We start from the raw sequence: 27,590 nt of genomic DNA, 5'->3' as shown, positions 1-27,590 counted from the left end.
TTTGATATTTTTTTTGATTTTCTATTCTTTCAAAAAACCTTTTTAACAACTTTTTCGTCATCAAAATTGACTTGCATCTGACAGCATATTGCTGAAGTGAGGTTTGCTCGCTGAGGTGCTTTCGCATAATTTTTCCAACTATCACAGTCTGGATTATATACCCAAATCTCATTCTCCTTAGCATTTTGATGCTCATGTCCTAATGATAAAATTTCATTCTCAAACACAATGTAGTGTCCAATTGACCTTCCGCTGAGAGTAGATGAAAGCATATTCCATTGATTTGTCACGAAATCATAATACTCAATGGGAATTTGTCCATGCAAGGGAACACCTTGTCTTGGTATTCCTCCAAATACATACATTTTGCCCTTGAAGGCGACCATTTCATGTAATCTACGAGCATAAAACATCCCTCGCATTGCATCATATTTCCTTGATCCAGGACTATACGAGAGAAATGTATTTGTTGCTTGACGATCATGACTAGACACACCTCCCGAGAGGTAGATTTTGTCACCGTAAACTTCTGCAGCAAGGGAGTGGAGAGCTGAAGGAAGAGGAGGTAAATCGGACCACGAATTTGTCTTCACATTGAAACATTCGACAGAGTCTAAGATAGCATACTGTTCATTGCTTCCTCCCAACACATACAAACATTCTTTATCAGCAACCAGTGCAAAATCAAGTCTAAGTTTTCTCATTGGAGGCAGATCCTGACCAACTAAATGCCTAGGATCAAATCTAAAAGTGGAACTCATCAAAGTTCCACCACCAAAATCTACTATACTACAAATGTAAGTAAAATTATCTATCACATTAATACGACAATCTCTGCTTCCATTCAAATCAGAAAATAAACTGTAAAACTGTTCACTTCTTGGATCGTATGAAGTAATTTGGAACGGTTGATGAGAAGACCCGTAATGAACTAGGATGAGCGCTGGTCGAGAATGTCGGATTATACAGCTCTCATCAATAACAGGATGTCCTTTCCTACAATCGGTGTGGAATTTGAATCCTTTTAATATATTCTGAATGGACCCAGCACATCGTTTGATCACTTCACTCTCTTGAACTGTACTTAGCTCTAATTCCGTCATCAGGCCAAATCTGATATGATTTAATACCCGTAATGCAACACCTGATGCAATGCTACTAGAATTAAAACGAAACCAAAGTTCTAAAATCTTAAATAGTTTGTGTTCAGAACTAGTCCGCAACTTATCATCACTAATATAATCAATTAAATCAGAAGAATCCAGTTCCAAGAAGAGTTTCGTTTTGGCAAACTCATAAAACTGTGACAAAATCAGATTATGCCAATGCTTAAGAACTTCATATAAAGAATACGTGTTAGCAATGGTCAGAAAATCTTTGGCATTCTCAAATGTTAGCAAAGATTTGATGTATGAACTACAAAGATCCAATGCAGACATGACTTGCAAATGACTAGCTGTATGAACTACTTCTTGGAGATTCAAAAGGGTTAGCGCTATTTCTCCACTATAAATAAATTCAACGATGTGGAAAAGTCCTTCTGCTGAAACTCCTTTTAGGTCAATCATGTCTTGCTTACTTTCAGCCATGGTACCAGAAAACATGACTCGGAAGTAATCACTGGTGGCAGCCAACATAGCTTTATGAACCTATAAAAGATATTAAATGTCATGCTTAGTAACTTTAGAAGTACAATGTACCAGTTTTAAGAACCTGAAAAAGAGTACTTCATAATGTGGTTGAATTTGAGACACAAAACAAAAAAAAAATGAAATACTTGTAGAATTTCTCAAAAATCTAATCATCAAATTTGAGTTATCATGGGACAAAATGTGGGACATCCTCTAAATAGTCACATTTTTCATTCTGGAAACTATAAAATGATAAATCTGAAAATTATTAAGATCAAAGATAATTTGTTTTCATAGAAGAATATACAATCCTAAAAAGAAAAAGGAAAATTGTTAATATGGGACATGACCTACATTTTTTCATCATTAACAACATATCTCAATTTGAAAAGCATGGGGGAAAGGTTCAGAAGATAAACAACAAAACAACAAAACTTCCCTGTTTGTAAAGATCCTAATTTCTGATTGGATTAAGTGACATCATCAATATGAATGTATTATCATTTATTACACAGAATCCTTTGACAGCTGTTGAGAATCTGGTCCAAAATGATTATAAAATGATTATAACCAATAAGTACCCTTAACTGGCAGAATAAAAATACAAAAATATCCATAATTTGACCATATAGTTCATAGATATAAAAAAATGTAGTACGAGTGCCAATGAGACAACTCTCGATCAAAGTGTACATGTACATGTGTAATTTCAGAGAAGAAATTTGAAAATATAACATACCAAACTCAATATTTTCCTTTGTTCATTAATATATATTAGGTCAACAAATAAGCCAAAGTAATGATAAATTTATATAAGTACCATAATTATAGGTGCTGGTTAAGTACTTGGTCACAATACAATGATGGTCAATGGAAGATAACTCTGATTTTAAATGTTACTTTAACAAATTATTAGACCAGATATCATAAACAATTTTATAAATTGCAAACAAGATGTCAAGAGCCAGACATGCTCACCTAGTTAAAATATGCCATGTTGATAATTACTTTATTTTTATTGTAATCAATAATGTTTGCTTATTTATAAATCTTATCTAGTCACATTTTTGTAGATTTTGTACTGATTTTCATTTCAACTGCTATAGTTTTTAACAAAAATGCCAAAAATTGGTAAAATCATAACTTAGGGGCACTCCTACAAAGAGTCATTTTCTGACACGTTGACTTATATGAATATCTTATTTACTGGACATTTTTGCTATATATTGTTGCTATTTATGAATCAAAGTTAATGAGAAAATAAAACCTAAATTAAAGATATTGTCATTCAGGGACAATAACTCCTATAAGGAGACAGTTGACAATTTGGAAAATGTTATCTTATTTGTGGATCTTCTTGTGCTTAAAATTACACAAAAATTGGTAAAAAAAAGGTTTTTCTTTTACATATTGTGACTTGGATGGAAGGTTGTCTCATTGGCACTCATACCACATCTTCTTATATCAAACACCTTGTTTTATGGGCATTTACTCCTATAAGGGGTTTCAAATTAAATAAAATCAAATAATTTTATTGGTGTAAAATCCAAATATTGAATTGTTATCCAGACAAACATGACAATCATTACAAACATACAATATTGAAATTTAAACAGCATTCATATTCTATATAAGACATATAGCTATATATATATTTAGATGTTTAGGAGTAGGTGAAACTTTGGCAAATTTGAAAATACAAGTACATTAATTCATAATGCAATTGTTATAAAATATATATATCATAACAAATACTATAAGAAAAATATAAAATAATCATAACTTTGTTACATCGACTAGTTTTTCTTATCAGCTAGGCTATTTCTTAATAGATATAAATCATTAACTCCCTTCACAATAATTATAGTTACGTCATAATCATTAAAACACATAAATGCAAATTTTTCCTCATCAGACATTTTGGTGAAATCTTGAACTATAATCTCTACTTCCTGAAAAAGTTTTTGCCTACATTCTTTTAAAATTTGGCATTTTAAAGCAAAATGATATTCATCTTCTACTTCCTTTTTACAGAGAGGACATAATCTTTTTTCCAAAGGTAATTTACGGTGTCTACCCTGTTCAATATTTAGATTACTATTACTTATTCTTATTTTTATAAAATTTGATATCATGTATCGATCCAAATCTATTAATAAAAAGTTTTCTAATTTGTATTCTTTTTTCAATTTTCTGCATGCTCTTAGTTTGTTTCAATTATGGTTATTTTGGTCGTTAACAGACTGTCTTTCCAGAAATCTGTATACTTTTCAGCTAATTTTTTATCTGTATACCTTTCAGCAATTTTTCTTTATTGCAGATTTAATTTTGTTGAATATTTTTGCTACCTTAAGGTTTTTCTATCTTTCATGGTTTTGCAAAAATGAGTAATAGTCATGGTTCAAGGGCAATATATCCACGTAGGATAAAATTGAGAATGGAAATGGGGAATGTGTCAAAGAGACAACAACCCGCCCAAATAAAAAACAACAGCAGAGGGTCACCAACAGGTCTTCAATGTAGCGAGAAATACCCGCACCCGGAGGCGTCCTTCAGCTGGCCCCTAAACAAATATATACTAGTCCAGTGATAATGAACACCATACTAATTTCCAAATTGTACACAAGAAACTAAAATTAAAATAATACAAGACTAACAAAGGCCAGAGGCTCCTGACTTGGGACAGGCGCAAAAATGCGGCGGGGTTAAACATGTTTGTGAGATCTCAACCCTCCCCCTATACCTCTAACCAATGTAGTAAAGTAAACGCATAACAATACGCACATTAAAATTCAGTTCAAGAGAAATCCGAGTCTGATGTCAAAAGATGTAACCAAAGAAAATAAACAAAATGACAATAATACATAAATAACAACAGACTACTAGCAGTTAACTGACATGCCAGCTCCAGACTTCAACTAAACTGACTGAAAGATTATGATTTCATCATATGAACATCAGGCACAATCCTTCCCGTTAGGGGTTTAGTATCATACCATCATAACATATATGAGAAGAACATAACCCGTGTCATGCCAACAACTGTTTTTAGAATAAATGTGTTTAGTTCCGATGCAAAGACCTTATCAGTGACTCAATATTAACGCCAAAATATGCAATCTTTAATGACTTGAAACAGTATCGTAATTATATCCCTTCTTAATAAGTCTATTCAAAGGTTTTGTAAGTTTCTGAGGTGAATACTGACACCTTTGTGCTTTATAAAGAATATTACCATAAAAAATTGGATGTGAAATACCTGAACGTATTAGAAGTCTGCATGTTGAGCTATATTTACGAATGATGTCTTTATACCGATGATAAAATTTAGTAAATGTTTTGACTAGTTTGTGATATCGAAAATCCTGGTGTAATAATTTTTCAGTAATACATAAATTTCTCTCGTTAAAATCTAAAACATTGTTACATACACGAGCGAATCGTACAAGTTGAGATATATAAACACCGTAAGATGGTGACAAGGGAACGTCACCATCTAAAAACGGATAATTAAAGATAGGAAATGAAAAATCATCCCTTTTATCATAAATTTTAGTATTCAGCTTTCCATTAGTGATATAGATATCAAGATCGAGAAAAGGGCAGTGGTCATTGTTAGTATTAGCTTTATTTAAAGTAAGTTCAACAGGATAAATTTCATTAATATACATACTGAAGTCGTCATTATTGAGAGCCAAAATATCATCCAAATATCTAAAAGTATTATTAAATTTGTTTATCAGATGTTGTTTTGATAATTTCCTCTATGTTGACTTATTTGTATATATTATTTTGTTAAACATTGTGCAACATTGTGAGGGTAAAAAAATCAAAGGCAGCAACTTCAACTTATTTATTGATCTTATTGTTCTGGTCATTATGACAACTTACATTTCTCCCTATCTCTTATGGTTCATACAATGAAGAATGTCAGTTGATGGCAAAAGCTCACAAAGCCTATTAGGGCCAGTCAGCAAAAAAAAAAAACCCACATTCATACTAGAAAAAGTGTTTGGAGATAATTAATCTTGCACAGATATTCAAAAATATTGTTTGTAGTTGTTTTCTTTGAAGTATTAAAGAGTGATGATCAGCTAAATCTGGTGTAAAAGAAGTTACTTCTGGTGCCAAGTGATAGATAGCCTACCTGATTCCTAAAATGATTGAAGATTTTATATTAAATGTACCTTTTGAAATGGGGAGATAATTGGTTTCGTCCTAAGTACAAAAAAATGTCACTTCCAGTATCATATGCATATATTTGATAGCTTCTATTACACTGATCCCAAAGTTATATGGTTTCTATATACTATTGCTTGGAATGAGGGGGATAATTAATTCTTGCCAGTTTTCAAAATGTCAATCTGGTGTCAAATGATAGGTTACTTCACACTGATTTTACAAATGTATGGTTACTATGTATTGTAACATGAAATTATTTCAGAAATGACTACTACCAGTTTGCATAAGGTTACTTGTAGTTGACCTTTTTAAGGTCATGTGTATTTTGTATGTGTTATAGTTCTGTAGTTGTTAACCTCAATGTTTTTTTGGTCTCTGGTGGAGAGTTGTCTCATTGGCAATTATACCACATCTTGTAATTTTTATATTTCAGCAAAGGTCAAAATCTAGAACATAAAATTGAACTTTGACCTTGACTTTAATTTCCTGTTCAAGGATCTCAAATTAAAGACCCCATGTCTATTATAAGTAGATTTAAAACATTATCCTACAAAACATCTTATTCTGAATATCTAAGGGAAAAAGATAAAATATCACCAGAGAACTTTGACTCCAGTCATTCCACTGTACTTAATTCTAAATGCTAGGCTCATATAAATAAATTCCATCTTTTTATTAAGTCACCTGTTCTTCATTATCTTTTCATACCTTAAATATTCTGCCATCAGCTGATACCTGGAAATCACAGAGCTCATCTTTGTCCCTCAAACTTCTAAACTGTTGTATTACTGTATCGCCATATGTCTTTGATTTAGACCGCTGATTATTTGTCATTATATCATTGTTGGTGTTGAGAGATTTACTACAAAAAGAAATAATTAAAACTTTATGCTTTTCAGAATAAAAGGATCTTAAGCATCAAAATCACTCACTATGTGTAATGTCAATAACAGCCACTACCGGTATATTATCCTATGTAAATCGCTGTGATCTTCTTAACTTAGGCAACATTTAGCCTGATTATTGTGAATGGTACAAAAATCTTTCAGTTAATTTCTCTGCTTGTCAACAAGATCAAAACAATCATGTTCTAGGGAATTAGAGAAATAAAATAAAATAAATCAAACATACCAGCAGAAGTTTATTGTCATTAAATTGTCAGTGCTAGTAAAAGTTTAAATTACTGAATAAAATATTTTGCTTCGCTGAGCGCACCTGTATATGACAGCAGAGGTCCAACCCTGAACAGTTGGGGCAAAAATGGACACAATATTCGCACTTGATACAGGTCTGAATTTGGATTTTAATTAAATATTTGATACATAATAAGTTTCTAACACAGAATAACTGAAGTTAAAGAATTTGAATTGGTTTATGTGTTTTGAAATTATATTAATTTTTTTTTTGCTTTTGTGCAATACACTATTACACTTTACTGTTGCGAATTGACCACAACGAATGAGAACAAATTGCACCTCCACGCTTTTTCCCCCCAAAAAAATTCCTTCCCTCAAGCTATGGTCATAATCTCAATTCAAATTTCCAATGGAGTTTGCAACCATAATAACCCATTTTAATACATCATAAAAGTCTTAAAACAGAAAATGATATGCATAATCATAGCTTAAATTTTCTACATCAATCAGCATTTTTAAAATAGAAACTTGTAAAAATAAATTGACAGCTAATCACCTCAAGACAATATAATATTTCTTTATACATAATATAAAAGCAGTGTAAGACAGATAACTGTCAATGTTATGTTTGAATTACCTCCCTTACACTGCTTTTTATGCTTTTAAATTATGTTTCTTACGTTAGTAATTGTCCATTAACCAGGACACCCTTAATTTTCCCCTGTTTTGCCCCTAATTCCTTAACAGTTTGAGCCCCCCCCCCCCCCCCAGCCAATTCTTACCATCCCTTTGTGAAATGGAAACTTGTGGTATAATTTCATAGAGATCCCTACACCATTCCACAAGTTATTGTCTGGAAACAGGAAAAATGCTTATTTGGGACCCTTTTTGGCCCCCAATTCCTAAGCTGTTGGGACCATAACCCCCAAAATCAATCCAAACCTTTCTTTTGTGGTCATAAACCTTGTGATTATATATCTTAGATGTATATTAACTAATCCTAAAGTTATTGTACGAAAACAAAATGTCTTTGGACGACAACGACGTGATACCAAAATATGACTGCAAAATTTAAGTTTTCAAGATATTGGTCAAATACGGGTAACAATCTTCATTGAAGTGCAATATAATATCTCATTATTCATGACATATTTCCCACTATCTGCTGAATATACAGCAATCAATGAAAAGTCTTAACTTATTTTAATATTTAACATTTTTTACGGTTTGGAAGGATGAAATAAATTACTATTAAATGAGAGACATCTCGATCAAAAATCTTCCAAGAAAGTTTTTATTCTTTTATGTCCAGTTCAAGATCACACATGTTCATAACAATTTGATATATAAGTGCATTCAGTTTGAACACTTTTACATATATTTTGTATCACTTAATACATGAACATTATGTTGTAAAAGCAAAAATCAATTACTACTCATCTATGCATTCAACTTAGTCTTAGGTGCACATGTTCAACTCATGATGCAGTGGCGGATCCAGGGGGTGGTCCCACGGCGCACCGGACCACCCCCATGACGAACCTCAAAATTTTTTTAAGTGTCTATTTTTTTCAATAACTAGCTAATTAACAAATTAATACTTAAGATTAATCCTTTCATCGCACTAATTGGTTATGGATTACCTGGATACCTAGAGGTGTCACAATGATAGAATATATACAGATCAATGCGTTTCACCTGTATACATCTAATTAAATTGTCAAAACAGCTCGTCAATATGAAGAAGTTGACTTCTTATTTTGAAAGGTAAATACAAATTATTTTTGTATTTTTAAGTGAAATTTCCATATATAATAGCATTGTCCAACTAACGGAGTCTCGGTTTTAAATTTCATTTATGTACATTTTGAAAAAAACAACCATTATGAATGATTTAAATTTATTTATCTATCTCTGTGAGCACCACCCCTTTCCCCCAAAATCAACAGCAATTCAAGCACTGAAGTTGGTACCGGCATTTGTACAAAGCGCAACATTTGATGAAATTAAACATTTTGTAGACTTTTACCATACTGATTTGCCGAGTCCATCTGCAATGCCGTCCGAACTGCGTTTGTGGCAAAAGACTTGCGAGTCAACTTGCTTTCAAAACCAGAAACTGTAGCCGGTGCTCTGAAAGTATGTTACAAAACAGACTTTCCAAATATTTCTGTTATCTTAAAAATCATAGCTACCATGGGGGTGACGAGTTGCGAATGTGAGCGATCCAACAGTGAGTTATCACTTTTAAAAACCTACATGAGAACAATTATGGGACAATCGCGTTAAACGGACTTGCGTTGATGCATGTGCACTACAGTTTGGAACTAAACATAAAACAAATTATAGATAACTTTGCAAGGAAACACCCGCGACGCATGATGTTGAATGACCTGATAAACGACTCTTTGTTAAATTAGTAAATTTTGAACAATTTTACGTAGAACTATTTTTACCGATTCGGAACATTTTAGCTAAACTTTTTTTACAGCTTGCCTCATTCAGATGACAGTTGCATGTACATGTATGTTTTGCTATTTTAGATTGCAATATATTGTCTATATATATAAGCGTCTTAAATAAAAATCAGTTTTACATGTCTTTAAATTCCTTTACCTAGGAATATGTGCATTGCATGGTGTTGTCCAAATTCATGATCTTCCATAATGTCAAAAATAATCATACCATTCAATATTTATTTGCGACCACCCCCAATTTTTTTTCTGGATCCGCCACTGTGATGGCAAGGTAAAATGTTGGTCAATTGTCACTGTGCCAAGTAGGTTGTGGTCAACTGACCTCATATACTATCGTAGTTTGTAAACATGCAGTATATTTCAATAAGATGTCAATTTGAAACTCTTATTAGCTTTATAAAAAAAGCATTTGTACATTATCAACAAATAAATTATTGAATTATTTGTTGAAAATAATCAAGTCATTCCTGGTATTGTTTTTTTTTTCTCTCTCTATAGAATTAGAAAGGTTATCACATCTTCTGTACATCATAATACAATTTATGAGTTTATATATTTCAATTTAAAAAAAAAATAACCTGAACACCAATTTTGATGTCCAGTCTATCAATGTATGATTTAAAAAGTATGTAAATAAACTTCACTAACCTCAAAGAAAACTTTATTTTTCCACAGCATACATTGATGAAGTGTTCAAATATATAAACATTTGTTTACAAATACAAATGTGGGGCAAAATAAATGTTACTGGGCATGTGCAGTAAATAAATGACATTCCGACATCAGCTGATTACAGATATATAGGTTACTTATCACGTGGGTGGCTGAGTACAAAATGTATCTGGTTCATAATTTCGCGGTAATTAATACGATCAGTAGATTGGGAGAAGGACAACAAAGAAATTTTCATACGTTGCACATTCATCATTAAAAACAAACTAAGTGTGGTGTGAAATTTTCCATTTATATAAATACAGACACCCAGACATGTTTTTCGTAAAAAACTAGGTCATCGTGGCTCGGCCTAAAACTCGATCAAAACACACTAACGTGACATGTCAGTCATACTGTTTGTTAAAATGTTGAAAAGTTAGTTATCAAACGTACACAAGATCATTTTTGTCATCAATCTTTAAACACTTTGTTCAATATTCGGGTATTACCTAACCTTGTCGATGCCGGTCTATCACACATTCTCCATTTTCAAAACATGAAAGTGCTTTTCTTACCTTCCGGTACTGGAGAGTGACATTCTTTTTCTCGTCTGTAATTAAAAAAAAAGCTATGTTATTCATTTGTTCTATGATAGGAAAACCTACTACACAACTGTATATCGGCACAAATCTAGCATTAGTGGACTTATTAAATTAAAAGAACTATATTAATTTCAAAGAAAAACAGATAGCGCACATATTAATGAGGCCCCTCATGGGGGGGTCCTAGTAATCACATAATCACCATTTTTTTGCCAATATAATCACATAATCATTAAATATTTGCTTATCTTTAGTAATCAAATAATCATAAACTAAAAATACAGTCCTAGGTAATCAAATAATCATGAAATATTTGGCTTAATAATCAAATAATCATTAAAAAAACGGCCAAGTAATCACATAATCAAAAACCCCATGAGGGCCCTCATTAATTTCTTGATACAATATTATTAACAATAATAAAATTCTTATTCTTATTAACCATCATTTTTACTAAAACACTGGCACTATTAATGTACCTAGCACCAACATAAAAAAAAACGCCTAACGCTAACGCTTGAACTTGAATTTGCTCCCGGGGGGGGGGGGGGGGGTGTTGTTATTTCCTATTTTTTTAGTGGTACGAGTGTGCCACAAAACAGGGTCGCTTTTTTCATGTTTATGCCCTGCTGATGAGAACGGGGTCACAGTGTGGGTTAGCCAGTAGCACCAAGGACTATTTAGACGAAAATAAAATACCATGCATCCTAATCTACCCGGCGCCAACATGAGATCATGCTAGTCACAACCGATTTATTTTATGCAAGAACTGCATAATAAACCTGAATTAACAATAACAAACTGGTATTAGAATAAACCACATTAGTATGGCTTTAGCCAGAGCATTCGATTAAGGGAACGACCATTTAACTCAAAAAGGATGGGGAAAAGGGAGGGATATTCTGATGAAAAAAAATATTCTGGTCAAGCAGATGACAAAAAAAATATTCCAAAAGCAGATATTCCACGAAAATGTTTGCGATTTGCGCGTAAAAAAATATGTGTCAGAAAAAAAACAATACCCCCCCCCCAAACCCCTTTTTTGAAGTTAAATGGATGCTCCATAAATTTTGAACAAACTTAAATACTATGGCATACAAGACAACACTTTAGAATTAGTTCATGCATTTTATAAGACAGCCGGAACACAAACTGCTGAACAATACACAACACAGTATACTAGTACCAGTGTTATCTAAGAAACGAATGTAATCAGTACTCTATACCCTGTCTTCATCCAATACTAATTTGTCTTGGAGAAATTTGCAAGCAAGAATCTCTGTGATTTGGTAATCTATCGGAACCACTGCATGCACCCCTCCTTTTTATTTTTATTTTCGGTATTTTTGTGTTATTTTACTTTTTCTTCCAGCCGTTGTATAGCCATATTCCATTCCCGTTCCGACATGGCTAATTATATCCCTCAATCAAATTGTTTCTATCATAGTTTAATATTTTGCAATTTAGACAGATAATAGAACAAAACCCATAGTATCTGTAAAGTTTATATGAAATCCGAACTTTAAAACATCGCACTTACCCTGATTAAACTAATTTTACTAATAAATAGGCATACACCATGACAGATTCGTGTTACATGCCAGGAATCAAAAGAATGATAAGCATATTAAGTTTTACAGCCGATTTCATTGAGTTTGTAGGCAAAGGTAATGTCTTTTGTAAGCTTGCTTGTTAGCTGAACCTGTTAAGTCATTGTTAGGTCAGGTATACTACCCTCCTTTCGAAGTAGCCTAGTCTAACTGACAGATAGATAGGTTATCTGTCGGACTAGTCTACTCTTAAAGAGGGTATTTTCCCATACCTAACAATGACTTCACGGTTCAACTAATAAGCAAGCTAACCAGAGATATTACCTTTGCCTACACACTCAATGAAATCGGCTGTAAAAATTGAATGGATTCGAAAAGGCTGCAAGGTGAAATTACCAACACGTAAACAAATCTAATACGTGTACATATTTGCTGCGAAATGTATGCATAAATGTGATTATATTAAGCCAGAACTTATACCCTACGGAACCTTTCAAGTCGGGGGTATGTCATTATTAATACAAAACAGCCAGCAACATGTTTAAACTAAGAATTTAACTGCACCTTGAAAACCACAAACTTCTTGAAGCAATATGCGGGAAGCTTACAAAAGATTTAACGCAAATTATTTAAATTGTTAATAAAGCTCTTGATACCAAGCCTTCTGTCATAGAGATGAACCTTTGAACTTACAATTCCCGCCTTTTAATTTCAGTCAAAGAATGAAATTTCATTTGAATAAAGGAAGGTAGACAAAATATTTACAAATTACATAATATTTATTAGATCATCAGATTCTTCATATTTATTTTCATTTCCTGAAAGAAATCCAGTTAGTTTTGCAGATATTCATTTTATTCTCTTTTTGTCTTATGTATATCATTGTTTTATTAGTTATCATACCACGTCTCTTTATTTTTCTATTGCTCTTTTCTACATTGTTCTCTATAACTTCGAAATCAGAACAAAATCATTCCAACTTGTCAGAAATTAATTTTACAAGAAATAAAATACATTTTGACAGAAACAAACAGCAAGTTTTACTTACAATGAACACCCTGTTCTTAATTTTGAGATGGGATAGATGGTATCTTGTCATTAACTGTCCCACGTCGGAGTTAAAACATATAGAATTAAAAAAATAAAATTGTCCTTGCAAAATAATAAAAGGGCATTTTATCAGGTTTTTAGGAAACATGAGTTTCAGTACTTTACTATTCAAATATTCATTATACAAATAATATATAGGATTGCAGTCTCAGAATTGAAATCGTTTGAGTGGAGTTATACATATATTCCTAGCAAAATGGTCTTTTAATTTATAGATATATAGTATTTTAGTTTGTCAGAAAAAAATGATATAAATTTGAATTTTCATGAATTAATTTTCACTAGATGTTAAGTAAATAATTCAATAAAATTTGATATAATATGAAAGAATTCTCCAGAAATTGATGCCATAAAGAGACATATTTATTTGTAAATTTAATTACTTTGACTTTTTTCCAAACAGTTAACAGTTTTCCTAATCATTTATTTCCTATTCTGAATTTTGTCAGAAAATGAAGTCTCTAGTCAATTTTCCTAAGACATATTTTACTAGCTTTATTGGCTCATTCCCCATAAAAAATATCCCCAATTTATTTTTCTAGAGAATTAATCATGGGTTCACCTACTACACAGCTACTTTTGCATAGGTACTATTTCTGTACTAACAATATGTAGTACTGGAAATTTACTTTTAATATTTAGTACTTTTTCTTTACTTTAAAATTATTGTAATATTTAAGTACTTGTATTTTACAGTACTTGATTTGTACTAAATATTTTGGTACAGAAATAATACAATATTCCATGTTTGAAAATCATAATTTTAAGAGATTTGAAATAGAAAAACTTTCAAAATGCCGAAAACGTAACGGTAGTAACTAAAAATATGTAGTACCTAAATTTCAAGTACAAATTAAGTACTGTAAAATCTGTTACAGGTACCTAAATATTACAATAATTTTAAAGTAACAAAATAGTACTGAATATTAAAAGTAAATTTCCAGTACTACAGATTTTTAGTACAGAAATAGTACCTATGCAAAAGTAGCTGTGTAGGAAAAAATGCTCTGGAAACATTTAACTACCAGACGGAATTTACTGTTACATCTACACATATAAAGATGTACTTCCCGAAATAATATTTTCAAGATCATTTCCTGCTACCCTTAATGGTTAATATACTTTATATTCCAGGAAGGCAGAGTGAAGCGGACGTGCCTTGTCTTTGCTAAGTTTTATTAGAAAAATCGAAAAATATTTAAAAAAAAACCTCGCCAATAAATAACTCTGATTTCGATTTGCAAATAAGATTAGTTTAATAAATGGATATAAGATTTTTTTAGTTGCTGGATGGTTTAAAGTGATGTTTTTATCATTGCTCGTATTATTGTCCCTTCTGTCTGAAGTCCATCTAATGAATGCATTGTATGTTACAAATTGTCATCGTCAGTCCTTAAATATCGCCATTAATACAATGCAAAACAAAGATAAAACATTTGTAATACAAGAAACTTGACTCATTCTAGAGGTAACCCTTGTTGAAATATTGTGAACTATGCAATAAACGCGCATATTATGTATTAAATATATATAAACTTTCTAAACAAGTGTATCTCTTTAAATTAGAATGTTAAAGTTTGTTTTATTCTAAATATCCTAGAAAAAGTAGGTAACCGTAAAACAAAACAGACTTATAAATAATTGAAAAAAATAACCGAGACTACTACCAATTATTTCAATAATATCTGAACGGATAGAATATTAGTTGACACTATTTGACTATGCCGATACTAACCGAACTTTCTTTACGTAAATTCAAGTTAAATTATCGTTGATATTTACCAAAGAACAAAAAAAAATAAATTAAAACAAATAGCAACATCTGTACTTTTGTTGCAGTTTATGACATAACAGTAAAATAAGGTTTTATCTGATTTATTACGAAAGTGCATGTTCAAACCCTTTAGATATATAAAGTGTAACAAAATATTTCTTAGTAAATTATTCATTATTTTGTAAACCAGTCAATACGTACACAATCAACATTGGTTGACATAGGTTTAAAGAATCTTTATAGTCTAAATCGTAACAGTTCCTCAAAAAGGGAGAGTCATGACTAAAACTGTAAGTCAGTATAACAAAAGTCACATAAGATAATTTGTTCCTAAGTTAGAATAAAAGCAGCAGATATGGCCTTCGGTCAGTATTTGAGGAATTAATTTTTGTTAAGACACTATATATACCATGCCTTCTTCTTTTAAATATGATTCGTTTGATAGCTTGCTGAAAAAAATCCCCCTTTGGTCATTTACCTCAGCAAGCTGAATTTGATAATGATAATAATTTCCTTAAAAAGACTAGTTTACAATAAGTTCCTTGGTTATATACATATATTTCAACAGCAAGTATCACATTTAATGATAGAAATAGTGATATAAATATTAAACTAGTATAATAACTATAAACAAAATATTATTCAATTTATGTTTTTAACAGATTAATTGTGTTACATTATTTTAAAATTGTAGACAAATTGATTCATTATATACTTCCAAATATCAACAAAGAGCGTTTATAGTATTCAGATTTAGTTTTTGGAATAAAAACATATGACAAGTACTTTGTCTGGTTGTTCTAGAACAATCATTATGTTACATATCTAAAAGCATTGGTATTCCGGAGTAGTTTGGTGATGTACTATAAGAACTAAAATTGCTTTTTATAAGAACAAAATAATCTGAATTGGAAATCCATCTCCGATAATTAATGTGTGACGATGTCATATTATATCAGGCTCAAGCGAGCAGCCACTGCGCTAGTAGCCAGTTTTCAGATATGTCTATAAACCCAAAAGTTACGTTCACTTAAATCATTTGTGCTGACCTTTGATAAAAAAAAAAGTTCTGTCAACATAAGCAGCATTTTTTTTGGCACCTGACCAAATGGTACAACAAAAATTGAAATGTGGAAAACATTTGAATTTCGGTTTAAGTCAAATTTGAATTCTTTTCTAACAGGCTGATTCAATACATGTAATTCAAAAGAGAAGACCTAAGGACAAAACTACTAGTTTATATAGCTTAAATTGCAGCACGAAACGAGATTCTAACAAAGTTTTGTGACAATTTAGTTTAGTTCTAGTATGAAATTTGTTCGTTTTCAATATGATGTATTTTGTTTGTAATACGTTAAAACTTTATTTTGTGTTATATTTTTTAAAATAAGATATGCAACCTTCCGCCATTTACATATATACTGAAATACTTTAAAATATATTTAATTTAATTCTCTACATATTTTTATTTATTAAATACATGTGTTAGGATGGTCCTAGGACAATCGAAGTTGTCCATCCCACACATTTCTCAGACACGTTCCAAGACCATCCCAAATTATGTCCTAAGTCATATATTTCTTAGGACATACCAAAGAATATTTTCATTGACATGGCCCTCTAATATTAAAGAAAATTGATAAACGTTTTGATTTTTTTCTCGAACAAAAAGGGAATTCATGGATCGTAATCCTGTAATGAGCATCAAGTCAGAAGCACAGGCGCTTGGGTATATGATACAGATTTTTTTTATATTATTTTCTTTTCTATTGATTAAAATATTCATTTTTCTATATTTATAATACATTTCTATCACTTCTGTGCATGTCTCACCTAGTTTCGAGTGATTTAAACGACTAAGAGAAAAATACAATTTTTACTATCCATACTAAGAAAGACATGCACAGAAGTGATAGATATGTATTGTAAATATAGAAAATTGAATAATTTAATCAACAAAAAAGAAAACTTAAAAAATTATCTGTACCATATACCCAAGCGCCTGTGGTCAGGAGCCTGTAATTCAGTGGTTGTCGTTTGTTGATATGTTACATATTTGTTTTATTTTTCATTTTTTGTACATAAATTATGCCGTTAGTTTTCTCGTTTGAATTACTCGGGGCCTTTTATATAGCTGAATATGCGGCTTGGGCTTTGCTCATTGTTGATTGCCGTACGGTGACTTATAATTTCTGTGTCATTTGGTCTCTTGTGGAGAGTTGTCTCATTGGCAATCGCACCACATCTTCTTTTTATATACATGAACTCGCGTGGATTTGAAAAACATCGCTGTATGCAACAAATGAAAACCACGTGAACAATCGAGGATCAGACATGTATGAACTTGCATGTATTTGAAGTATATCGCTACATGCAACAAATGAATTCGTTTCGATAACCTATAGTTGTTAATTTCTGTGTCATTTGGTCTCTTGTGGAGAGTTGTCTTATTGGCAATCATACCATTTTCTTTTTATATACATGAACTCGCGTGGATTTGAAAAACTTTGCTGTAATCAACAAATCAAACTACGTGTACAATCGGGGTTCATAAGAACAAGCATGGATTTGAGATACATCGCAGCATGGAACACATGTAAACTTACGGTTAACAAGAACAACCCTTGACAAATCAAACACAAGAAGTTATCTGATATGAGCTTCAATATATCGCTGTACGTGTTGAAGACCCATTAGTGGCATTAGGCTGTTTTCTGCTCTTTGGTCGAGATGTTGTTCCTTTGACATATTCCCGTTTCAATACTTAATTATCTACATACGCGTAAGAAGCTTTTATTGTCACAATAATTTATCATTTTATTTTAAGAATTGAATTGGTGTCAGTATTCACCTCAGAAACTTACAAAACCTATGAATAGACTTATTAAGAAGGGATATAATTACGATACTGTTGTCAAGTCATTAAAGATTGCATATTTTGGCGTTAATATTGAGTCACTGATAAGGTCTTTGCGTCGGAACTAAACACATTTATTCTAAAAACAGTTGTTGGCATGACACGGGTTATGTTCTTCTCATATATGTTATGATGGTATGATACTAAACCCCTAACGGGAAGGATTGTGCCTGATGTTCATATGATGAAATCATAATCTTTCAGTCAGTTTAATTGAAGTCTGGAGCTGGCATGTCAGTTAACTGCTAGTAGTCTGTTGTTATTTATGTATTATTGTCATTTTGTTTATTTTCTTTGGTTACATCTTCTGACATCAGACTCGGACTTCTCTTGAACTGAATTTTAATGTGCGTATTGTTATGCGTTTACTTTTCTACATTGGTTAGAGGTATAGGGGGAGGGTTGAGATCTCACAAACATGTTTAACCCCGCCGCATTTTTGCGCCTGTCCCAAGTCAGGAGCCTCTGGCCTTTGTTAGTCTTGTATTATTTTAATTTTAGTTTCTTGTGTACAATTTGGAAATTAGTATGGCGTTCATTATCACTGAACTAGTATATATTTGTTTAGGGGCCAGCTGAAGGACGCCTCCGGGTGCGGGAATTTCTCGCTACATTGAAGACCTGTTGGTGACCTTCTGCTGTTGTTTTTTTATTTGGTCGGGTTGTTGTCTCTTTGACACATTCCCCATTTCCATTCTCAATTCTATTCTTTTTGTAAATTTATTGGGGTGTAAAAGCGTTGACCGAAGTACATTTTGTATGAAAATGTACGCACTGTCAACACTTTTACAACCCATAAAGTTACAAAAAGAAGCATTCAATACTTATAATTACATTTTTTAGCTATGATCATGAAAACACGAATTTTATATATTTTATTATTTAATTCAACTGTGCACTTTATTGTTGGAGCTCGTGTTATCATGAGTGAAAAGTTGTATTGAGCAATGCAACTGCTTACGGAATAACACGTGATGTGCAGTTAGCCAATCAGAATAAAATATAATAATGAAACATACATCTAATGTAATTATTATCTTATATATTGACAAAAACACAATATAGAACCGGTGGAGGACATTTCAGCGCTTTGATAGGTTATTTTAGCGAGAGAGAAAAATAGGACGTTTGAGCGCCGAAAGATAACCCATTTTAGCGAAAATTACAATTATCCATGCCCATTTTAGCGCAACATTTTTAACCCATTTTACAACAAAAAATAATAAATAAATAATAAAAAAATAATACTAGAATAAGACTGCACAATACAAAATATATCATGTCCATTAAAATGCAGCACTAAAAGCCTAAAACGTTAGATCAAATGTTAAAAGTTCGTTCTAGCCTGGAATTAGACGTCCGTCCGTTCGTTCGTCTGTCCGTCCGTCTGTCCGTCTGTCTCACTTCAGGTTAAAGTTTTTGGTCAAGGTAGTTTTTGATGAAGTTGAAGTCCAATCAACTTGAAACTTAGTACACAAGTTCCTTATGATCTTTCTAATTTTAATGCCAACTTAGTGTGTATACCCCAAATTCACTGTCCACTGAACATAGAAAATGATAGTGCAGGTGGGGCATCCGTGTACTTTGGACACATTCTTATTATATATGTTATTGTTTGCAATTTGATGATAGTATCAATATTAACGTTAAAATCTGCGTGACAACTACTAGTATTAAATAGCTTATTATAATTGGCATGGAACGACTCTGGACCATTATTTGTTTGCTATGAATTACATGGAACGTATGCCCTCTTGGTAACTTAAACATTAAGCCAGAATACATTACTGTTCATGGTTTTAGTAAGGTGGGTATTATTCAAGAAGGGAAATTTTCGCTAAAATGGGCCATCGAAAATACAGGTTTACGGATTAATTCTGCGCTAAAATGTCCCCTCGTAGTTTACAATTTTTCGCTAAAATGAACATGACTTGACCTATAGTTGCTTTAAATTTCTGTGTCATTTGGTCTCTTATGGAAAGATGTCTTATTGGCAATCATACCACATCTTCTTTTTCATATGACGTTAAATATAAAAATATGTTATCCAAATAATTGCAATAAAATAACGTACAAAATAGGATAAATTATAGGTTATCCTAATAATTGCAATAAAATAACGTACAAAAAATAAATTTCTTTAAGTTTAAATAAAGTTCAAATCTCAGCAACCCAATTTCAGCACTTTTGAATCTATGTATACTTATTCTTATTGACCTATAATGGTTTACTTTAATAAATTGTGACTTGGAAGGAGAGTTGTCTCATTGGCACTCATGCCACATCTTCCTATGTCTAATTAGTTCCTGTCCTTTGAGTTATACACGTGCGTCTAGAATACAGACTTAACTTAAAGATACAGGACTAGAGATAAAGGATACAACAGATACAGTTAACTCGGCCTCATATATTGACTTACATCTAGAAACTGACAATGAGGGTCGGTTGAAAACAAAACTCTACGACAAAAGAGATGATTTCAGCTTTCCAATTGTGAACTTTCAATTTCTAAGTAGCAACATTCAAGCAGCACCTGCATACGGGGTATTTATATCCCAATTGATACGATATTCCCGTGCTTGTATTTCCTATCATGATTTTCTTGATAGCGGGTTGCTGCTCTGACACAAGGAAGATATTAAACCAAGAGTTTCAAATGGTGTAGTTGAAATCATCCCTTCGTAAATTTTACGGACGCCATTACGAGTTGGTTTACTGCTATGGAATAACCGTTTCACATATGATATCGGATATGTTCCTTACGTCGTTACTACAATCCCCTTCCCTTTCATGAATGTGACCTACCGAATTAGACTATTTACCGGATTTCAGTTATAACATGAGCAACACGACGGGTGCCACATGTGGAGCAGGATCTGCTTACCCTTCTGGAGCACCTGAGATCGCCCCTAGTTTTTGGTGGGGTTCGTGTTGCTTATTCTTTAGTTTTCTATGTTGTGTCATGTGTACTGTTGTTTGTCTGTTTGTCTTTTTCATTTTCAGCCATTGCGTTGTAAGTTTATTTTCGATTTTTGAGTTTGACTGTCCCTCTGGTATCTTTCGTCCCTCTTTTAAAGGACAACCGCAGATACAAGGTGATCAACTTTTTAAAAGGTCGATTTACCATATTTAGCCCTTTCATTTATCTAAATTTGCTGGAGTTCGAAAAAAATTTTCAAAAAAGTTTATGACAGAGGATAAAAGTGCCAGGAGCTGTATATATTCTATTTGGAGGTTGCTTTTGTTTCTATTTTTATACTTAATGTTTATCAATACTCGACAAGTGTTTGACTTTAATTTTTTTTTTAAATATTTGTGATTTATTTAACTGATCAACTTATTATATATATATTTAAAACAAATATATATACATTTACCATCAATGATCCCATGCTAATTTATATAATTAAAACGGAAATTCATGTACCAACAACATAGTTTTTAAAAGAAACATCTTTGGAGTAGAAATTTATGATTTAAAAAAAATTAAGAACGTTTTTCCCTTATTCTATGAGCTTTCTATACAAATATTCGCCTATTTTAAAAGAATGGAATCAGTAATATTTTAGTCTATAAAAGAGATGTTTTTTCTCTCTCGATTTATAGTGATAGTTCAACGAGTCAAAGTTATATGCTAAATCATACCAAAAATCTGTGACATAGCCCATTTACTGTTCCTTGACCAAAGTACATTTAGTTAGGGATAAATTCTCTAAAACGTACGACCTAAATCAAAATTGCATATTCAATTATCGTGTTCTGAATGTACAGGTTTTTTTTTTATATTTCTAAATCTCATTGGTACTCATACTACATCTTAAACCATATACGTAGTTTATCAGAATTAATTGAAAATCTTCTGATAAGCTTTCTGTTTGATAATCCGCCCACTCCTTACAAATTATACTGCTGATAAAAAAAATAAGACAGGTACCAAGGTACACACCTTAAATAATCGCTGTTCTTACTCTTTTAGTGGGGATGCATTCTGGAAAAAAGGTTAAGCACAAAACTTGCTTCTTGGCTGAAATTCGATAGTTTATTTTGAGTGACCAAATGTATACATGATCGATAAAATAAAACATGACAGGATTCACATGTATACACATCATTAATGTCATTTTTTATTTTTTACAATTCAAATTTGTAGCATACATGCAAAGCATGCACACAAATTTTTAGGAATTTTGGTCCTCAATGCTCTTCAACTTCGTACTTTATTTGGCCTTTTTAACTTTTTTGGATTCCAGCTTCACTGATGAGTCTTTTGTAGACAAAACGCGCGTCTGGCGTATATACAAAATTTAGTCCTGGTATCTATGATGAGTTTATTTACAACCACTGGGTCGATGCCACAGTGCTGGTGGAGATTTATTTCCCCGAGGGTATCACCAGCCCAGGAGTCAGCACTTTTTGTGCTGACAAGAATTATCATTGATATGGTTATATTTATAAATCAACTGTTTACAAAATTTAGAAATTTTGAAATACTAAGGCTTTTCTACCTCAGGCATAGATCACCTTAGCTGGATTTGGCTAAACTTTTAGGAATTTTGGTCCTCAATGCTCTTCAACTTCGTCCTTTATTTGGCCTTTTTAACTTTTTTGGATTCGAACGTCACTGATGAATCTTTTGTAGACGAAACGCGCGTCTGGCGTATATACAAAATTTAGTCCTGGTATCTATGAAGAGTTTATTTGCTTGACCTGATGTCACTTTTGAATTTCAGAAATATACCAATCAAGTCATTCTGAATCACTGGCATAGGTTAAGTTAGTACAAGTCAATTTATATATAATAAGTTCAATTTATACAAAATTTAGGTCTACGGCATGGAATCAACGATTTTTTATTATTTTTTATAGATAAAAATCATCATTTTTTGCTTTGCTTTCTTGAGTCTGATTTTTCGACGTGAACTTGATGACCAGATTTTGTTCTCTTTTATGAATACATGTTTGTTTTTTCTCAATCATTTCACAATACAAATTTAGACATACATGTGTTTTACAAGTCGATTTAAGAAAATGCATAAGTAAAATAAATCATTGCACTGGTGTCAGTGTCTTGTTCTTATTAATTTTGAATTACCTTCATTATATGTTCTTTATTTTTTGTTCGCTGTCAGCATTGCTGCTGAATTGTAACAAATTTGTATAAAAAAACGTAGAAAAAAAAGTCCATAAAAATATGTATCTTAAATCATATATATTAGTTATTACAATCACCAAAATATTTTTAACTTTGAATAAACAAATAAATAATATTATTATAGCGCAATTGACTATAAGGAAGATAGATTAACTCAGTTCAATCACAAATCATTTAATTAAAAAAAAAATGTTGGTAATACAACTGCTATTATCTTTCCAAGCAGTTTCTATTTACAATTTCCGTCCGAATCTCGATCATGCATCCAAATTGTATATACCAACACGAAATATTTGGATTGATTTCCAAATTTTAGAAATGCCTGAAAAATATTTACTTAAATTGTACTTTATTACTTTTGAAAATATCATAAAATATAAGAAATCATTTATACTGCATGTCTGAGCCCTACCTTGTATCCAATCCTCCCGCTCAACACAACATGGTCGCAAGATATATTTGTAAATAGTGGCATTTAAAACGTTGCCTCCTGATTGGTTAATATTCAGGTTATATTCCTCTTTTTATCATATGCAGATTACATACTCCATTCATTCAAAATATGAATATTGCTTAACCCGCTAACTGTGAACTTTTACTACATGATTCATTCATAAATTTTATTTAAATATCTGTGCGTAGGTGTTGTTTGTTTTCACACGACGAGTCGACCTTCATCATGACATGTCGTTCTCGTAATAACACAGTTGGTAGTACCATATCCACGAAGAAGAACTTTGTACCATATGCCATTGTGGTATATGCTAGTTTGTCTGGTAGTAACCATCCAGAAATACAAACCAAGTGTACTCTGAAAAAACATGTGGGTAACTGAATATTAATGATTGATGAAAACACTATAGTTACATATTAAATAAATAATTGAATAAAAAAATACAAAAAAAATAATAAATAAAATTAATACATTTTTATTGTCTTATCTCATGTTTTAATAAGGTAATTTGTAAACTTGATAACATTTGAATTAACATTATGTACATTTAAACGAAATGGTTTTGGGCTATATATCAACTGCTTTCAAACTGAATGCTTTTAAAACCCAAACAAATGATAAACTATTTAGTCTGGGACATCCTTTGTGGTGGGATTAAAACACAAAGAATTTTAAGATCATTTGAAAAGGTGTGGAAAAATAAAATTGTAGACATTTATGGATAAAATCGTCTGGTAATCATTAGCTTTTTCAGATGATCCTGATTAAATGTGCAGTGAGCTTTCTAAAGAAAACTGTTGAACACTTTCGAATCTGTAATAATTATAACAAGAATGTGTCCATAGTACACGAATGCCCCACTCGCACTATCATTTTCTATGTTCAGTGGACCGTGAAATTGGGGTCAAAACTTTAATTTGGAATTAAAATTAGAAAGATCATATCATAGGGAACATGTGTACTAAGTTTCAAGTTGATGTAACTTTAACTTCATCAAAAACTACCTTGACCAAAAACTTTAACCTGAACTTCGCACTATCATTTTCTATGTTCAGTGGACTATGAAATTGGGGTCAAAACTATAATTTGGCATTAAAATTATAAAGATCATATCATGGGGAACAAGTGTACTAAGTTTCAAGTTGATTGGACTTCAACTTCTTCAAAAACTACCTTGACCAAAAACTTTAACCTGAAGCAGACGGACGAACGGAGACACAGACTGACGGACGGACGGACGGACGGACGGACGGACGGACGGACGAACGGAGGCACAGACCAGAAAACATAATGCCCCTCTACTATCGTAGGTGGGGCATAAAAATAAAAATACGTCGTATGGTTGCCAATGATACAACTCTCCGTAAGACACCAAATGAAACAGAAATTAAAAACTACAGGTCACCTTTAATACGGCCTTCATGTGAGCAAATTCCATACAGCATATTAATATAGTCAACTACAAAAGGTTTTGAAATATCGAATGTAAAAAAATTAAACAAGAAAAATTACGGCCTAACTCATGTACGAAATGATGAACAAAAAACGAATATATATGTTACACAGCAACAAACGACAACCACTGAATTACAGGCTCTTGACTTGGGACAGCCAAATACAGAATGTGGCCGGGTTAAACTCGGGCAGTGGTGTTACGTACGACATAAGAACAAACTATTAAACAGTTTAAAAAGGCTTAACTCATTAGATGGATACAAATTGATATACACAAAATCACAGAGAGGACGTGGGCACAAAAATGTTCAATTTTGTATACAATATATTTAATACAATGAAAGTACACGAATATGAAACTATTTACTCGTCCCCATTTTTTGTATAATCACCATTTTCTTTATAAAAAAACAAAAAAATAAAATAAAATAAAATTAAGTAGTTGTCTGTGCTTCAAGTGGAGAAAATTGATATATATATATGACTTGACAAAAGAGAATTATAAACAAATAAATAATTGGACATAACATAGATTTTTATTTATTTCTCAGTTTTCTTAATGAAAGTGATACATACTCAACAGGGAAAGAGTCAACACTGAGAAAAAGCTCTCATTTGGCAGTCTCAGCATTTGCATAACTATTTCTTTTAATGCCGTGACTAACATATTATGAGGTTTAGAATTTTTTTTTGTAAAAATTTAGAATCTATATAAATATATAAAATATGAGTAATAAAAAAAATAATTAGAAAATAGTAAAAAGAAAAAGAAAAGTTAGCATTCGTTTGCAGAAAATAAAAGATATTTATTAATGAACCAATAATTCATACATTTTAAAACATACAAATATTTGTTTTTGATAAATAAAACTGTATTTTAAATAGTGCTTTTTGTTAGATATACATATATGTTTAATAAGGACATTTATACAAACTTTCATTTTTTATAAAAATTACAATTATAGTATTGTTCTATTTTCTAGCAATCAATGCAACATGCTTATAATATTAATATGTTTTCATAAATACAGTATACATATACATGTCTATTCCATCTCTTACACTTATTATTAATTAGTTTAAGTTTACGGTATCTCACCTTGTCCGTCAAAGTAAAGCCTATCCTATTTTTTTATTCCTTGATTCGTTTATTTACAAATCCAACTTATAATATAAATGTTGACGTCATATGACCTACAGTTTACTTCCTTTTACAAATTTACAAATTGTTTACTGTCCAAAAAGTTTAGGGTTCTAAACCAATCTCTAACATGCGCAATATCTCTGCATACAACTGTGCAGGATATTTCCTGATAGTTACATAATTTACCACTGTTTAAAAAAATCAAATGAATACGTAAACACGGACGTAAACAAATTTTTATCTAGGTTTTTATGTCAAGGAAAAGGGAGTGCATATTGTTTATCTGGTTAGAGTTTGAAAATTTAGCATGACAATAGAGCTATAAGGGACTACCCAGGATTTCTGTGGACAAACTCCCATTAGAATATTCGCCGAACTTTGGACGAACTTCAGTTAGAATATTCAACGAAATTTAACAAGCCACAACATCATTTCAGATTTGTCGTCTGTAAGACCTCAAAACCTTATCAGGAAAAGTACAAATTATCGCAGAAGACAATAAATGAGAAAAACAACCTTTATGAGACATAATCAGATAACCAGGATTTCAGAAATTAAATTCTATCCAAATTTTTTCATATTGTATAACTTTTGATATAATTTAATTTCAAAATTTTTCATATTGTATAACTTTTTAAATGCATTATATGGATTCAGTAATTCAAAAGAACTATTGATTCAGTTACAATATATTTAAAATAAAGAGTACAAAGATAAGGAGATGTAGTATGATTGCCAATGTGACAATTATCCACCTGAGTTCAAACGAAGACAAGTTATACAAAATTATAGATCACAGTAAGGTCTTCAACAATGAGAAAAAACAAAATCTTATTGTCGGTTATAAACTTAATGTTTGAAAAAATGTTCTCGATTGTTGTCGTTATTTCTGTGCAAGACAACAAAAAATGCATTAGACTGACAATATTCCCTTTTCAGAGGTTATAAAATGTTAAATTATCTTAGCTATATATAGCTTGTGATACTACTACTTGGATGCCACATGTCCATGGTATGCTTATCCTTCCAAAGCACATGGAATTCCCCCGGATTTTGGTGGTGTTCGTGTTGCTCTAACGCATATTCTATGTTGTATGTTTGTCCTTTGGTCATTTACTTTTTTTACCATGGCGATGTCAGTTTATTTCCGACTTATAAGTTTTGATGTATGGTCCATGTTCCCAATTTAACAGGAGAAAAACAGTTTTGTTTTTTCAGAGACTTTCAGGGCTCTCTACAATATATTCAAGGGTATATAATGTGGTGATCCCTAAGCAAACTAATATATTCTTCTTTTGAATATCTGTCCGCTGACAATGGTTCCTAATTGTAAATTGTATACTATGAATCTG

The 27,590-nt window shown here is 31.7% G+C and overlaps 1 protein-coding gene across 1 annotated transcript; it reads right to left on the bottom strand.

Moving 5' to 3' along the window:
• On the bottom strand, positions 1-26,422 carry LOC143067700 (kelch-like protein 26). Its single transcript, XM_076241170.1, has 5 exons — positions 26,194-26,422; positions 23,598-23,996; positions 10,656-10,690; positions 6,522-6,675; positions 1-1,649 (listed from the first exon to the last, which is right to left on the bottom strand). Exons 2-5 carry the CDS (start codon positions 23,658-23,660, stop codon positions 30-32), a joined length of 1,872 nt encoding a protein of 623 aa, XP_076097285.1. The 5' UTR covers positions 23,661-23,996; positions 26,194-26,422; the 3' UTR covers positions 1-29.
• Positions 26,423-27,590: the final 1,168 nt, after the last annotated feature.

This window comes from Mytilus galloprovincialis, chromosome 3, assembly GCF_965363235.1.
Source record: "Mytilus galloprovincialis chromosome 3, xbMytGall1.hap1.1, whole genome shotgun sequence".
Lineage (NCBI taxonomy): Eukaryota > Metazoa > Mollusca > Bivalvia > Mytilida > Mytilidae > Mytilus > Mytilus galloprovincialis.
The sequence above is the reverse complement of the archived record's forward strand: the minus strand, read 5'-3'. Positions and strand labels throughout refer to the sequence as shown.